The sequence below is a fragment of the Rhamphochromis sp. 'chilingali' genome, assembly GCF_963969265.1.
Source record: "Rhamphochromis sp. 'chilingali' genome assembly, chromosome: 8".
NCBI lineage: Eukaryota > Metazoa > Chordata > Actinopteri > Cichliformes > Cichlidae > Rhamphochromis > Rhamphochromis sp. 'chilingali'.
In genome coordinates this window covers 16,240,035-16,254,678 of record NC_137935.1, presented here as the reverse complement: position 1 = coordinate 16,254,678, position 14,644 = coordinate 16,240,035, and the positions used below count along the sequence as shown (strand labels likewise).

Genomic DNA, 14,644 nt, shown 5'->3' with positions numbered 1-14,644 from the left:
GGGCTTCACAAAGATCCAGTATATGATAAATAAGGAATTATTGATTTTGAGCTGTCATGCAAACAAACTCAGGTAGAGTCCAAGAATAAAAATGTGGAGCATAAGTATGCCAGAGAACTAAGGCTTTACATTTTGGGACATAATAACAATAATCTTGGCCTTACCACGTCCTAAAACACGGTTAATACACTGAAAAATGATTGACACAGCATTAAGTATTAAACAGATTCATTACTTAACAAAAGCCAAGATGCCAAAGCAGTGCGAGGAAAGACTAAGTACACCCTTACTGCCTCCGTAGGGATTAAAAGGAAAGGATTCGCCAAGTGCTGCTAATAAAATAAACTCAATTAATTGTGAGGACCTCTATGAACCTCTATGTCAGTTTGCTGGTCTGCAGCATTCAGATGTGTGTTAATACACCACTGAGAGGAGGATAGACATCAGCAATGATCGTAGAGAAGCAAATGTTGCTTCCCATCAGTTTGGGGATGGTTGTAAGGCCATTTCTAAATAATCTAAACTCCATCATTCAGTCCCCCAAAGTCAGACTGTGGAGGAAAACTGCAAAAAATGCGGAAGGGTTACATCTCAGACTCTCTGTTAGTATGTTTAGGTCACGTTTAAGCCTTAGGTCACGAACAGTGGTCCAAAATGATTTATTTATTTAAAGTTATTGCTACTAAAAGCGGATTTCCAGGCTTTAAATCCTGGGGTGTACTCAGTTCTTCTCACTCTGCCCCTGCATTTGATCAAATAAGTAAGGGTGCAGTGTAACTCATTCATTGGAGGTTGTATTTGCCTAATTTTAAGACTTATTAAGCACCAGCGATTTTTATTAATGTTCCAATAGAACTGACAGCGGGTGTCCTTTTTTTAAAAAGTACTAATATTTTCTTAAATCAAGCCTAGAAGGCTTTTTCAGCAGTAGCATTTAATATGAATATTTAGTTTTCATCCCTTTATAAAGTGGTTCCCATTGTTGCTTTCAGTGTCTGCCCTTTTTAAATGATCATGACACAAGTTATTAAGACATTTTTATACACTTGTGTTTGCTGAGTGGTAAAGAGATCGTTGTAGCTGTGCTTTAATATCCGTATTTGACTGTGTGCATCCGTTTTCTTCAGGTTAAGTAAAGCAGAAGTTAACGTTTGTTGGCCCCATCCATCACCCTGGAGCATACTCCAGTTACAGCCTCTGGGAAACTCCACACTGAGCTCATCTCTAAGACCTTTGATCCTATGTAAACAGAGAGAGATGCACTTTATTTCCTGTGAAAGGGTGCTGTATAACCAGCTGCTAAGACCTGTCTAGACTTGTCCACTGGATCTGTTTGCCTTAGACAGTAAGGGCTTTTTAAGATTTTCATCTTGTATGAAGGAAAAGCTTTTTTGCTTAAACCCAGGATTGATCAGGCAGCTTCCTTTGGAGGATGAATTCAATTTTAATCAGTTCATCTTTAGGTGATTTTTTTCTAATAATCACATAATTGTTTGTTTTAATGTCTGAATTCACACAGCCGAGAATTATAATCTCGAATCTGAGAAGAAGAAACCACTTAACGCCTGGCACCTTATCGCTTACTCCTAAAAAACCAAACATGTCCTTATCATCGGCGGTTCTTCTAGTGAATGGCCCCTTTTTAAGCCACCAGTAACTCTCAAGAAAAAAAAAAAGTGCTGATCTTAATCTTCCCTTTTTTCCTCGGCCTAATAAACCACCAGTTTCTGTCTCTGGCTTCAAACAGAAATGGTCTGAACTTTACATTTCTGGGACATGCAGATATCTCAGTATGTCTGTGGAGTATCTGGTGAGTGCTGAGCTGAGAGAGTGAGTCATGTGTTGTGGAAAGACGAAAAAGAGGAGGCTGAAGAGCTTCAAGTTTAAACTTTCAGTGGTATCTCTCAGATGAACTCATGCTGACTTTCCATTTAATTGACTTTTTTTTCCCTCCTGTAGTTACGCCACAGCAATTAGATGTACACAACTGATTACGAGAAACTGATGCAATGCGTTCCTGTAAGTGAAAAATCCGTTCAGTTTCATTTATATAAGGCCAAATCACAGGAATGAGTTTCTCAGTGTGCTTTTCACAATATTAGAGAGAAAACTCAACAATCAGACCTGTGAGCAAGTGTTTGATGACAGAAGTCTGGGGGGGAACTCGTTTTTAGATCAAGGTCAAGTTTACTTGTGTAGCACATTTCAAACGACACAGCTTGGCCATAATGTTTCCCAGGCAGCCAATAATAAAATGACAAAAAACAAAACCAATTACCTGATGTCAAGGTTTAGCTCAACTTAAAGGCCAGAGATTAGAAATGAGTCTTGTGCAAAGAGTTAAAAAACAGTTCTAACATGAAACGGTGAGACAATCGGAGACAAAAAGCTCAGTCACTTCTATTATATCTCTATAAGCCTAGCTTTTGGAATATAGAGGATCTGGTCTGATCAGTAGATAGGAGTGTGAACATGAGTGAGATCAGACAAATACACAGGTGCCACCCACTCAGAATTTAAGAAATCTCTGCTGACAAGACGAAACCCTCCCCCTCACAGAAGCATCTAGAGCATTTAAAATATGCTGAGTGACAAAAATGACAGACTGTGACTCTGAGAAGAGCCTGATTTTATACAGATGCTGAAAGTCACTAAAAGAATGCCAATAGCGAAGACAAAGAAGCTGTGAACACCTGCTTGTTGTGTGAGAAACATGCAAGAAAGTCTCTGTCAGAGGTCCAACACAAGTCACATCCCGGCACCACCCCCAGGCAGCACAGGTACCCCGAAAGTGGGAGCCTTAAGTTAGACACCCCTGCTGTAATGTTTTTAGCACCATGTCAATCAGCTTCAGTCGCTCGTTTTGAAGTTTAAAGAGTTATTTTGCCAATAATGATTTGAAATCGCTGAATATGACTGACTTTCTGTATTTAGGCACATCACTTCCTGTGTGGAAACCTTACGGGCAGCAGGGGTCGACTCCTCGGCTGTAGAAACAAGTCAGACTGTAAAGACATCCATGAGAAAATTACCAAACTATGACATCAATCAGCAGCTTCAACTCTTATTAAATACAACACTGTTTTTTCATGGTTAAATTTGGAGTAAAATACCATGGAGCAGTTTATAGCACATCTGGCTAATTTTATCTGGGTTGTTCCACCCTCTAAGGTTAAGGTCACCAAACCAGAAAATCTTAGGAAATGAAAGCACTTAGTCAACAAAAACAGAGCTAAATTACTTCCTTAAAAACAACCGTCAGATTTCCCTTTCACAAAAAGCATCTGCATTTGGAATAAAATACAAATACAGTGCTGAATACTCAGGTCACTGCACTACAGATAGCAAATCCGGTCAAAGTTGATGACCCCAACTCGTATTCATTGTTTTAGACGTGAGAATAAAACACTTTCTGGGGGAAAATGTAGTTTTGATGCCTCACAGTAAGAATTATTCTGATCACTATTTTGTCCAGTGATTACCAGGACTTGGGAGAACATAATATATCATGCAGTTATGGTGAGGACTTAAGGCTTAGACATCACAGGTTTAATCACGGATGATGCACCATGCTGCCCCACGTATGTGAAGGAAATACTGGTCACACCAATTTAATTAATCAAGGACCGGCCGTGAGTTTGATCCAGATCCAGCTGGTGATGCGGAGTTTTATGGTCAAACATCCATAACTTCAATGTCTGGTTTAGCTTAAAGTGAGTGAAGCTGAATGTGACGGATGCTCCTGTGTGACAGCCTACCAAAAAAGGAAAAAATACCGAATATGGCACTTTGTGCCTCACTTTCAGACCTTGTTTTGTCACTTTGCCTCTCCTGAATATGCATCAGGGGGTAATTCCAGGCAGATGCTGCATAAGCACCGAACCTTTCTGTTTACAGCTGGCAGGCATCGTCTCTGTTGCCTGGTTACAACACCCACGGGAGTCCCCACACTAGTAGGGACTCGCCACCTTTCCCACAACAGCACATTTCAACCACAAAGCTACTGAAAGCTACTGAAAGCGAAACCAGGCGAGAAACGGCTGCTAATGTTTTCAAAATTCTGACATCTTTTTTTCCACTGGTCACCTCGAGCTCCATAAAAGGACCTTTGCTCCCCCCTGATGCTTTGACAGAGAGACGTGCGGTTTGTTGCATCACTTGTTTTGATAGTAGCACTTGTCAAAGTCTTCAAGAATAAAACCCCGAGAAATAAACAGTTTTTTTAACAGACTGTCAGACTGTCAACATTTAAGAGCTTTTTTCGGGGGAAGGGGGGGGGGGGGGGGGGACGTAAAAACATTTTTTAAAAGGATGGAAATGATTAAATTAACTGTAAGGGGATTATAATAAAGAAACAATTGGCTCCGTATGTCCCAACGTCAAGTAATTTGAGTCACTTTGGCGCCATCTAGTGGAACATGTCTACATTTTGAGAAAAGTGTTTGTCTTTCATTCAAATTGTTTCTGTAGAGGCTTCAGATGAAATACAAAACACTTTCAGTGAATGAAATACAGTCATTTTAAAAAGAAATGTCTCCACGCAGAGCACAGCTGATATTTGTACTTGTTTTACAGCCACATGACCTGGACACCTTCTAGTCACTAGACTGATGCAAACTGCTGTACATACCATAGTAGTATAGCGTCCAATGTGAGACCACCTGTCTGACATCTAAATCCTGGCTGAAATTGGGTCAGAAAACAGCAAATATACAGTAGTAAAAGAAAAGAAACACGGTGCTTTGGTGTCCCAGAGTTCAGATCTCTGCCTGATTTAAATTCTGTGATTCTTTACAGATATTTACAAATTCTTTACAAATATTTTTGGTCTTAAGGCCTGAAGTCTTAAGGAATTTATTTCCTATTAAGTTTCATGGGAAACTGATTCTTATCAACTGTGACTGTAAGGATTATATATTATATGTCATCCTTTAAGAAGATTATTTTACACTGTAAGAAATAACAAACAGCACTCAACATTCAGAGGGCGATTGATCACCAGTGATTGTGTCATTTTAGATGAACAGCTTGTGCCGTTCACAGGGAGGTGCAAGTTTCTACAATGCATGCCAAACAAGTATGGCCTAAAGATCTTCTGAGTTTATGATGCATGCATCCCCTATGGAATATAATTATATGGGGAGACAGCAAGGGGAAGAAGTTCAGAAGAATCTGGGGGAAAATCTTGTTCTGCAGTTGTCCAGTAGATTCAGAAACACAAATCACAACATCGCCACAGACAATTTTTTCTCTTTGCGAGAATAGAAATGAGGTGAAAGCCCTTTTTCATGCTTGCTGGAGGCTGTTAACCATTTTATTCACTCAGTGATTTTTCTTTTCCTGAAATAACTCAATACCAATGAAGCCACTCTGAGGCTGAAGTAGGAGTATTGCTTTGCTGACTCATTCTTAAACAGACCAACAAATTATACAGCTTTCAAACAACAAGCCCGAGCACATGCAAGCTACTTGAAGGCACTCTAAACAAGGAAAGGTAATTGACATGCACAAACCAAAGGAACTGTTACTGACCTGTTGTACTTAAAATTTAGAAAGCTAGCATCCTTTATTTTAAACCCATTGTGGTAGTTCACAGAATTATAAAAACAGCCTCAACTGATAAATATTTCTGAAAAGACTAGCACTCAGAGAGAACCCTCAAAGTCACAGGAAGAACATGCAAATTGGATTTGAACCCAGGACCTTCTTACTCTGTAGTATTAGTACTAATCACTGCAGTCATAAAGGACTAAACCTATTCACACGACTGTCTGCTCTCCCTCTGGCATGAAGATTAAGAAATTATGAATCAATATTGTTTTCACAAGTCAAGAATATTGAATAAATAACACACAACAGACATATACTAATGCAAATACCTTTGTGTGCTTTTTAGGTAGGCCTATAGTATTGCTGCTGTTATTTTAAATTATTTCAAATGCTTTACTATTTTATTTTATTTTATTTATTTATTTATTTATTTTTTATTTTATTTTCCTTCATACGGAGGTAAACTTCTTGAATGTTTACTCTAGGTGGCGCTAAGCTGTTTAAAGTTATTTGTATACTATGTTTTTTTAAAAAGCGGAGAAGAAGAAATAACAGCTAGAAAATGGGTTTGGGGCGAAGCTAGCTGTTAGGCTAATGTAAATATTCACCAAGAGGAGACTGGAGAGCAACTGAAGATAGCGTTACAAGAAAGCTTTGCGTACGTTGACACGAAATGTACGTAGTAACGTAACGTTGACCTGGCTTGCAGTCTTAGCGAGCTATGATAGCTCAGTAATTAGCTTGTGTTAGCACTGGTTACATTGCTGGCTATAGATTAGCTTATTGAATTGTCATTCTGGACCGTAACATAGGCTAAAAGGGTCTGTTAGAAACTCCAGGAAACATTTGTCGCTAAGAGACAGCGGTGTTTGGAAAGGGTAAGCTTCAGAGTCCTACACCGACTATTAGCGTGCTAATCACAGCTTAGCTCATAGCTGGGGGCATTCCTTTAGTACAACCCAGCAGTCGGCAAACTTTAATGTCAGAAGAATTATTAGTTTCTGACCAAAATAAAAGTCGGTTTGAATCCTTAGTACACGTTTAAGGCGTATAATGAAGCTGTCGCGGCTTGTTAAGCAGAAATTCGCCTCTCAGCATTACTAATAGGAGTAATGTATTATCAACAAAACACAACGATTATGAAATGAAGGGAAGAACATTAGCATATACAGAGCTGCTTTGAAATAGAGTAGCCTTAAAGCTTTGCAGGCCTCTTGGAGTGTTATGTGTTTGTGCAGTTGACTCAAATTAAAGCTCGTCTTCACTAATAATTATAAGTAAAACGTATACTACAGTAAGTTTCACAGTAGTAAAAATAAATATAAAGGAGTTTAAGTCCAGCTGCAACGACTGAATGACGTTCTCAGCCTTTGTGTATTATAGAATGTATTTGTAGTATATTTAGATTCAGCAAAGCACAGTGGCTGTTCAACTTTTTAAAGTTTTATCACTTCTGTCTCCACTCAGTAGTCCTTCCTTTTAAAGAATGATGAGCCAGCGGCGTGGGATCCATCTGGACCAATCAGAGCTGCTATGCAAAAAAGGATGTGGTTTTTATGGCAACACTGCTTGGCAAGGCCTGTGCTCAAAGTGCTGGCGAGAAGAAAATCAGCGAGAAAAGCAAAAACAGATTCAGGAGGACTGGGCACTCGCTGAAAGGTTTGTTTACCTTCTTGTCTCCTATGTGAGACTACTCAGACAAACAAATTTGTTAGAAGCTGTTCTGTTCTCTTACCGCTAGATGTACTCAGCTTCCTCTTACAGTAGGCTGTCCAGCTGCGCAGTATTACAGTTCTACTGTTCTTTTTAATTTTTTTCCTCACAGGTTGCAGAGAGAGGAAGAGGAAGCCTATGCAAGTCGACAACAGAAGACCCAATCACAGCCTTCCATTACACCTTTTAGCAAGTTTGAGGAGAGAAAGACTAAAGAAAAGTCCAGCAAAGTCAACACGGTCACAAAGTTTTTTATTCCGTCCACAAAAACACCACCAAAAAAAGGTACGTACTGTAGCAAACAGGCAGCTGCTAGAAACTCTGGTAGGGCTTTATGTTGCAGCTCAGTAATAACATCCCGATAAGATAAAATAAATCCAAAAAAGGATAAATATTCTACATTTAATATCTGCTACAAAAATAAAATATTTAGCACAGAGACTAAGAATCAATCCTTAACAGGAGTCCTTTGATTTTATGCAATCCATGTTTTTGTTGTTACTGTATTCTTAAACATCTGGTTGGTTAGCATTAATTAGCTGCCCCACTCACAGAGAGCAGCATGATCAGAAATTAAGTAAAAGGAGTCATTTTTAAAGCTGAGGAATTAAGAAAAAAAGAAAAGAAAAAAAAACAGGAGAAAAAGAAGAAATTTCCAAACAGCAGACAAAGCTCCTCCATCGGTCACAAGTTATTTTGCTGCGACTCTGGTCTCGTTTCTTCATTCCACATTTGTCTTTACTGTTCTTTCACGTAGTAATGCTGCTCCTCCCAGCTGTTGTGCTACGTGGCATGCTAGCATTACCCAGCATGTGGTTTGACAGTGTAATTTTGTAAATGTGTCATTATTTGTCACAGCGGTTTGTGCGTTATGATGTCTGCCCTGTTGAAGAGAGTTAATGTTAAAGTATTAATGGTTTTCTTTATGTTAAATTTAGTGGAAAATGTTTAGAAACTTCAGTGAGAAGAATATTCCCTCAGCAAGTATAAAGCTATTCAGTTAATAGAGTTTCCCTCTCAATACGCGCTTCAGCACTCTTTAACAGTCAATAATATGTTATATATGCATGAAAATATACTGCCAAGCATTATATTGAGGCAAAATCATAAAGTAAAACTTTGGTTGTAAATACAATAACAACTATTTCAGCTTCTCCTCTTTCAAGAGTTGCCACAAAATCTGATTAAAATATCTGAAAAACATGTGCAGTGTTTGGATTAAAATGTTAATATAGTTAATTTAATTATTGAAGTAGGCTGATAATAATGAGGTAAATTTGGCAGATGTTTTCATATTATGCTGTTATAAGCCACCTTCAAGATTACTTTAAAGTTCTTGAAGGTAATAATGTAAAAATTATGTTTAATCCTTTAATTAGTGGATGTGCATTTTCTCTAATAATGAAAGTAGAAGCGTATAAAACCAAACATCAAGATGCATGTTTTGTTTTTTTTTATCTGGAAGCACTTTCTAGTTTCTGTAATAAATTGATACCACAGTATTACCATGTTGTTACTGAGCTGCATTATGAAGTGCTATTATAGTTTTAATCTATATTTTGTGTCTTTATAGTGTTAAAAGTTTACAATGCTGTTGAGAAAATGAGGATATAATGAAAATGAGTTTGTTTCAGTAAAAGTATTTCTTTGCCTTAATGCTTTACAATTTACCCGTTTAGCTGGAAAATCACTACACGCACAGATTTGTGTGTGGTGATCTTTGCCTTGTTGAAGAGACCTGTTTAGTTTAACCTAAATACAATCTGGTTGGATAAATGTGTTCTTTTTCTGGTACAGCACTAGCTGCTGTATGTGGTTTTGAGCTATTAAGAATACATGCTTGAAGTATCTGTAACTGATTAAAGTGACAATAAATTATCATTCTGCAGATGCTGCACCTTTTGACCCGCAGTCCAGCCCGAGCCCCAGCTCATCCACAAGCCGAAAGTCATCTGTGGACAGTGATATCGCGACACGAGAGTTTATTGATTTTCTTAAGCCTCTGAAGTCTGGCAGGGAGATCTTCAAACAGTGTCGGGCCTTCACTGAGACCATGGTCTACAAGCGGGTGGGTTTTGATTAGATATACAAGACTCAAATAACTCAAAACTGTTTGTGAAAATTCAGTTTTCATTTCATGTTCATACTCAAATTCACACAACACTGGTGTAGCAGTTATAGTTAACCACTTCAAATTGGCTTCAAATCAAATGATAAAGGCAGTATTTTGGTGTTGTAAGGAAAGATTTACTTTTTTTTAAACCCAAAAGTTGGGAAATCCCTGCGTTACAGCAGGTAAAACATGAAAAACAAATACAATGTTCTAAATCAAAGAAGCTCAGATTGGTATGAAGAATGAGCTCGATTAAATAGAAAATACAAAAAAGTGAATCTAAATGAAATACAGGTTAGAAAAAAAATTGAAGGTCTTTTGTGAGAATCTTGAGAGTTGATTCAAACTGAAGTGAAATGGCAGCAGCGATGATGGGAGCAGCAGATAAAACAGTCACGCTCCCGTGGCAAGTAGTTTGAAGTTCAAGCAGAACTGCTAGTAAATGTTGATCAGATGTATTATGAATGTATCCATTTAATATGCCCTTGTGTTTTCTGCAGGTAATATCTTCAAGACTATCAAAGTTTTACACTCCAGTTATATCAAGGCTGAATTTATATTATTTCTTATTCCTAATTCAGGACATCGGAGCTGATGAGCTGTCAGAGTGCGTGCAGGACTTCTACCAGAACCTTTCAGACCGCCTCCAGACCCAGTTCAAAGGTGCTGCGTCACTCTTACACCCAACAAAAATCTGCTTTAAATGAAAAATATTAACAGTATTACTGGGTATGATTTTGATTTAATATCTCTATTCTCTGGGCTTCTTTTTGTAGGTTCGTCTGATGAAGTAGAGTGTATTATGGATGAAGTCGAAAAGTACATAATGACTCGTCTCTACAAGGAAGCCTTCTGTCCAGAAACAACTGATGATGAGAAGAAAGACCTGGCAATTCAGAAGAGGATCAGGTTCGCAGACAAAAGTCGTCACAACACTTAAAAGACGTTTTTTTTTTTGTTTTAAATAAATGTATTTTTTGATAATAACAAGGAAATACTGCTGCAGGTAAAAACACAGCATATTGCATACTACTCTGGGACTGAAGTACTGAATGATTTATTACAGAGCCCTGCACTGGGTCACCATTGAGATGCTGTGTGTTCCTGTAGATGAGGAGATCCCTGAGGTTTCTGACAGCGTAGTCAAAGCCATCACAGGTTTGTCTCATACTCGGTTTTGTTTAAGAACAAAACAGGACATCTCGCGCTCTCACAGGAACATTGTGACACCTGGCTGATTATGCAGTCGGGGATAGAGGGTTAGGAGCAGTGCTGTGCACACATTAGAAGAAGGACAGTACTTTTATTTTCCACTTACAGCGGGAAGAGAAAGGAACTTGTGTGTTAACCCTCTGAAGTAGTCTGACACACCGTTGCGTCCAGATCACACGACTGATTTAAGATGATGTAGAAGCAAGACAAAGCTTTGCTGAGTCTCAGTTTCAGCTTGTTTCTTAAGTGTGGACAGAGATAAATAATTTATGCCATGCTTTTTATCCCTTAGCTATAAAAGGCTGATGGGGTATTGTCGTCACCCTGCTGGGAGGGTGGGCGATGTGGACACCCAAGTTTGTAATTATCGTAACTATTTATGTATGTAACTATTTCCTACTTTTTAAAAATGTATTTTATTTTTATTTATTGATTGATTTGTTTTTTGTGATTTTTAGTTCAGTTGTGTTAACACAGTAAATCGAAAAGAGAAAATAACTGTGAAGTTGTGCTGAAAAGAATGATACCAAACAAGGAAAGATAAACAGTTTATACATTTGAAATATAAAGGTGAAATCAAAAGTAGTCTGAAATGGTCAGTTATACAATAGACTCCAGAGTGTTAAACTACGTTGAGTGGTGGACATAAGTCAGAAAATAATATTTATTCTTCTTTTAATTTTTACTTCTGTGTAATTTTTTTTTCAGACTACTTTTGCATGTGTTAAAAATAAACTTGAACAGAGGGCTGATACGATACATCATCTAACCTAATGCTTGTAGCTTTTGTCCAAAGATGCTACTGATGCTTAGGACCTGCAGGATGCTGAGCTTGTAGTACGCTGGTAGAAACCTTCCTTATAGTGCTGCTAGGACAAAACTTTCAGATTAATGCTCTGTTTGTCTTCTCTTGTTTCAGACGTGATTGAAATGGATTCGAAGCGCGTTCCCAAGAACAAGCTGGGATGCATTACTCGTTGCAGCAAGCACATCTTCAATGCCATCAAAGTCAGCAAGAAAGAGGCTGCGTCTGCAGACGACTTCCTCCCCACACTGATCTACATCGTGCTGAAAGCAAACCCACCGCGACTGCACTCCAACATCCAATACATCACCCGTTTCTGCAACCCCAGCAGACTCATGACTGGAGAGGACGGCTACTATTTCACCAATCTGGTGAGGAAATTAGTACAACAAGTGCATTTATGTGGCTTATCGGTGTTTGTCTGTAGCAGCTCTGAAATTGGTTGCCAATTCCTGGCAACCAATTTCTTACTCGACTAAATGAGGGGAAAAAATCAGGCTAACCAACTAGTAAAACTAAGAATCCCTCAGTAAGTTAAATTTGAGAACTGCTTAATGGAAAAATTAATATACCGCTTGTGCGTCTGTGCTTCACCTCGCATCGTGCATTATCAAGATTGTGTCGTGCATTATGAATGACGCATGCTGTTCTAAAATTCACAACAGCCACTTGAATAAAAGCTAAAATTTAACAAAAAACAAGCTCCAAGTTCCCTCTCGCCACCTCCTGCAGCTTATTTGGGAAACATCGAGCCTTTCCCAGGTGAGCCAATAGATGTAATCTCTCCAGCGTGTTTTGGGTCGCTGGGACCTTCTCCGATAGGACATGTCAGAACACCTTGTCCAGGAGACGACAGCCTTAGCCATCTCCTTATGATGTGGAGGAGGAGCGGTATACTCTGAACTCCTCGTGATTGATTGATCTCCACACCCCATCACTAAGGCAGAGCACATCCACCTTTCGAAAAAGGCTAATTTCCACCGCTTGTATCGAAATGTCATTCTAATACTGCATTCTAAGGCCTGCATTAATAGATTTATGACTTAGGACACAATCATTTAACACCATTGGGCATCAATTAAAATTTTAACAATCAGATTAAAGGACTAGTAAGTCTGTTACCGACTAGTGACATTTAAACCACGGATGACATCCATGGTTGAGATTTCTTTTTCTTTTTTTTTTTTAAATCACTCTTACTTCCTGTCTTCCCAGTGCTGCGCAGTGGCCTTCATTGAGAAGTTGGATGGCCAGTCTCTGAACCTGAGCTCTGAGGAGTTTGAGCTTTACATGTCGGGCCAGGCGTCCCCAAACTGGCCACTCACTTCCGGAGCCGCCTCCTCCTCCAGCAACAGCGCTCTCAGTCAGGTCCACAAAAGGCTGGATCTGCTGACGGGGCTCGGGGAAAGGCAGGAGCGCGTCATCGAGAAGGCTCGCCAGCTGGAGAGTGACCTCATTGACTGGACCGATGAAGTGGAGCAGAAAGTGCAGAGCGTTCTGGAGAGTTTTCCACCCGACATGCAAAACCCCCCTGCACCCACAGCGAGTGGGGCTGCAGCAGCTTCATCAGCAATCGACTCTGATAATGTTGAGAATGAGCTCCTGCCACCACCACTGCAGCCACAAGTGTTTGCTGGTTGATATAAAGCTTTACTCCACCCTGACCCTTTTCCCTCCAGCTGTCTGATACAGATCCCAGTCAACACTCCCAGAATCTTTGCTCCATCCACCCTTTTCTTGTAGAAGCCATGAAGCTAGACCTTATAGCAATGTCACTTTCAAATGGAAAAAAAAAAGTTTGTTATTTTTGGGTTGTGCGTTTATTTGCTTTTTTGGAGAGAGTAAGATGAGAAGCTTGATGCCACTCTCGTGTTTGAACACTGCGAAATATTTTGTTGTAAATTAGTTTGTAGAAAAACCAAAGCGTAGAAGCTTTCGTACAGATCAGCAGTTCATTGGTGGTGGATTTCTGTCACCTGTGGACACGGCTAGGCTGGTTGCAGCTGTCAGAGTGGTATGAATGCTCCTGACTCTCCACCAGGAAGCAAATAAGAGCATTTACTAAAGTTTGAGATTATTTTGAACACCAGGCACCACTAGGTGGAGTCCTGGAGTCCAGCAACACTCAGTCAGGGGTCTGTTACTGTTACAGTCTGCTCCTGTTAAAGTGTTAGACTTGCTGATATCCTCAATCCAGCTGAGCAGTGGAAAGAGAGTGACTCCATTCCAAGTTCTTCCGAAACACATCCGCTTGTCACCCACTGTGGCATCTTCAGTACCTCAGCTATTCTTCACCCTTTATGTACAGAGAGGGTAAAATGGACGATATTTAAACATGTATAATAACTCTCAAACTATCAGATGAGGATTTATTTTAAGCGTATGTCTCCGGGCTATGTTGGCCCTTAATTCCCAAGTTGTATCTAACAAACAATAATTTTCATTACACTTTACATAACACTTTAGATGGGCGGGGTGGGGGTAAACGAGGTGGTAGGGAACTCCCAATGATGCAATAACCAACTTGCCGCTCTTTAAAACTCTGAAACTCCAGCTCATGTTTGTAATGTGTGCTGTGTTTAGTGTGCGTTTCACAACCCTTCACAGAAATAGCCAGAAAAAAGAAGTGTGTGCGTGAGTTGAGAAACTGTGTGTGTGTGTTGCATGTTCTAGTAATGTTGACAAATCCTCCAGTTACACCTGTAGAAATACTTTTTTTTTTCCATGGCTGACCTCATTCTAGTCACAAGCTGAATGTACAGAAGTGATTTTATTTTTCTATACGGTGTTGGTTAATCCTCCCTCTGGATGCAGTAGGAGATGATAATCCTGTAATATTTACAGTAGATTAAAAAAAAAAAAAAAACTTTGCTTGAAGATGTATAAATTTTAATGATCGGGTCGTTGACGTCTTAAGAGAGCATTATGAGCAGGTCTGCTGAAAGAAGGTGAATGAATTGGGCACAAAAACCAGCACGATGCCGTTTCCCTGTAAGAATGAGGCAGAATCACTCCAGAGGCTCATGGAGAATTTAGAAAACCAGTTTAATTTATTTTATGGCACTTTTGTTTGCTTTTAAAGCACTTCATTCAATAATGAAGGTCATTGCGCAGATTAGTTGATAGTATAGTAGTTAAAAGCGTCTTTGTTGCACAGATTTAGTTCAACTGTCTTTTTTAAATTTCTCAGTCTTGAAGTGGAGGAAGCTTTTTAGGAAAGTTTGTTTGAATTATGTGAGGCACATTTTTCT

The 14,644-nt window shown here is 39.2% G+C and overlaps 1 protein-coding gene across 1 annotated transcript; it reads left to right on the top strand.

Moving 5' to 3' along the window:
• The first annotated feature begins 6,086 nt into the window (after positions 1 to 6,086).
• Positions 6,087 to 14,638, top strand: rabgef1l (RAB guanine nucleotide exchange factor (GEF) 1, like). The gene is made up of 9 exons (XM_080888645.1): positions 6,087 to 6,225; positions 7,018 to 7,209; positions 7,376 to 7,548; positions 9,153 to 9,331; positions 9,958 to 10,039; positions 10,153 to 10,285; positions 10,443 to 10,534; positions 11,508 to 11,764; positions 12,609 to 14,638. Exons 2-9 carry the CDS (start codon positions 7,037 to 7,039, stop codon positions 13,032 to 13,034), a joined length of 1,515 nt encoding a protein of 504 aa, XP_080744771.1. The 5' UTR covers positions 6,087 to 6,225; positions 7,018 to 7,036; the 3' UTR covers positions 13,035 to 14,638.
• Positions 14,639 to 14,644: the final 6 nt, after the last annotated feature.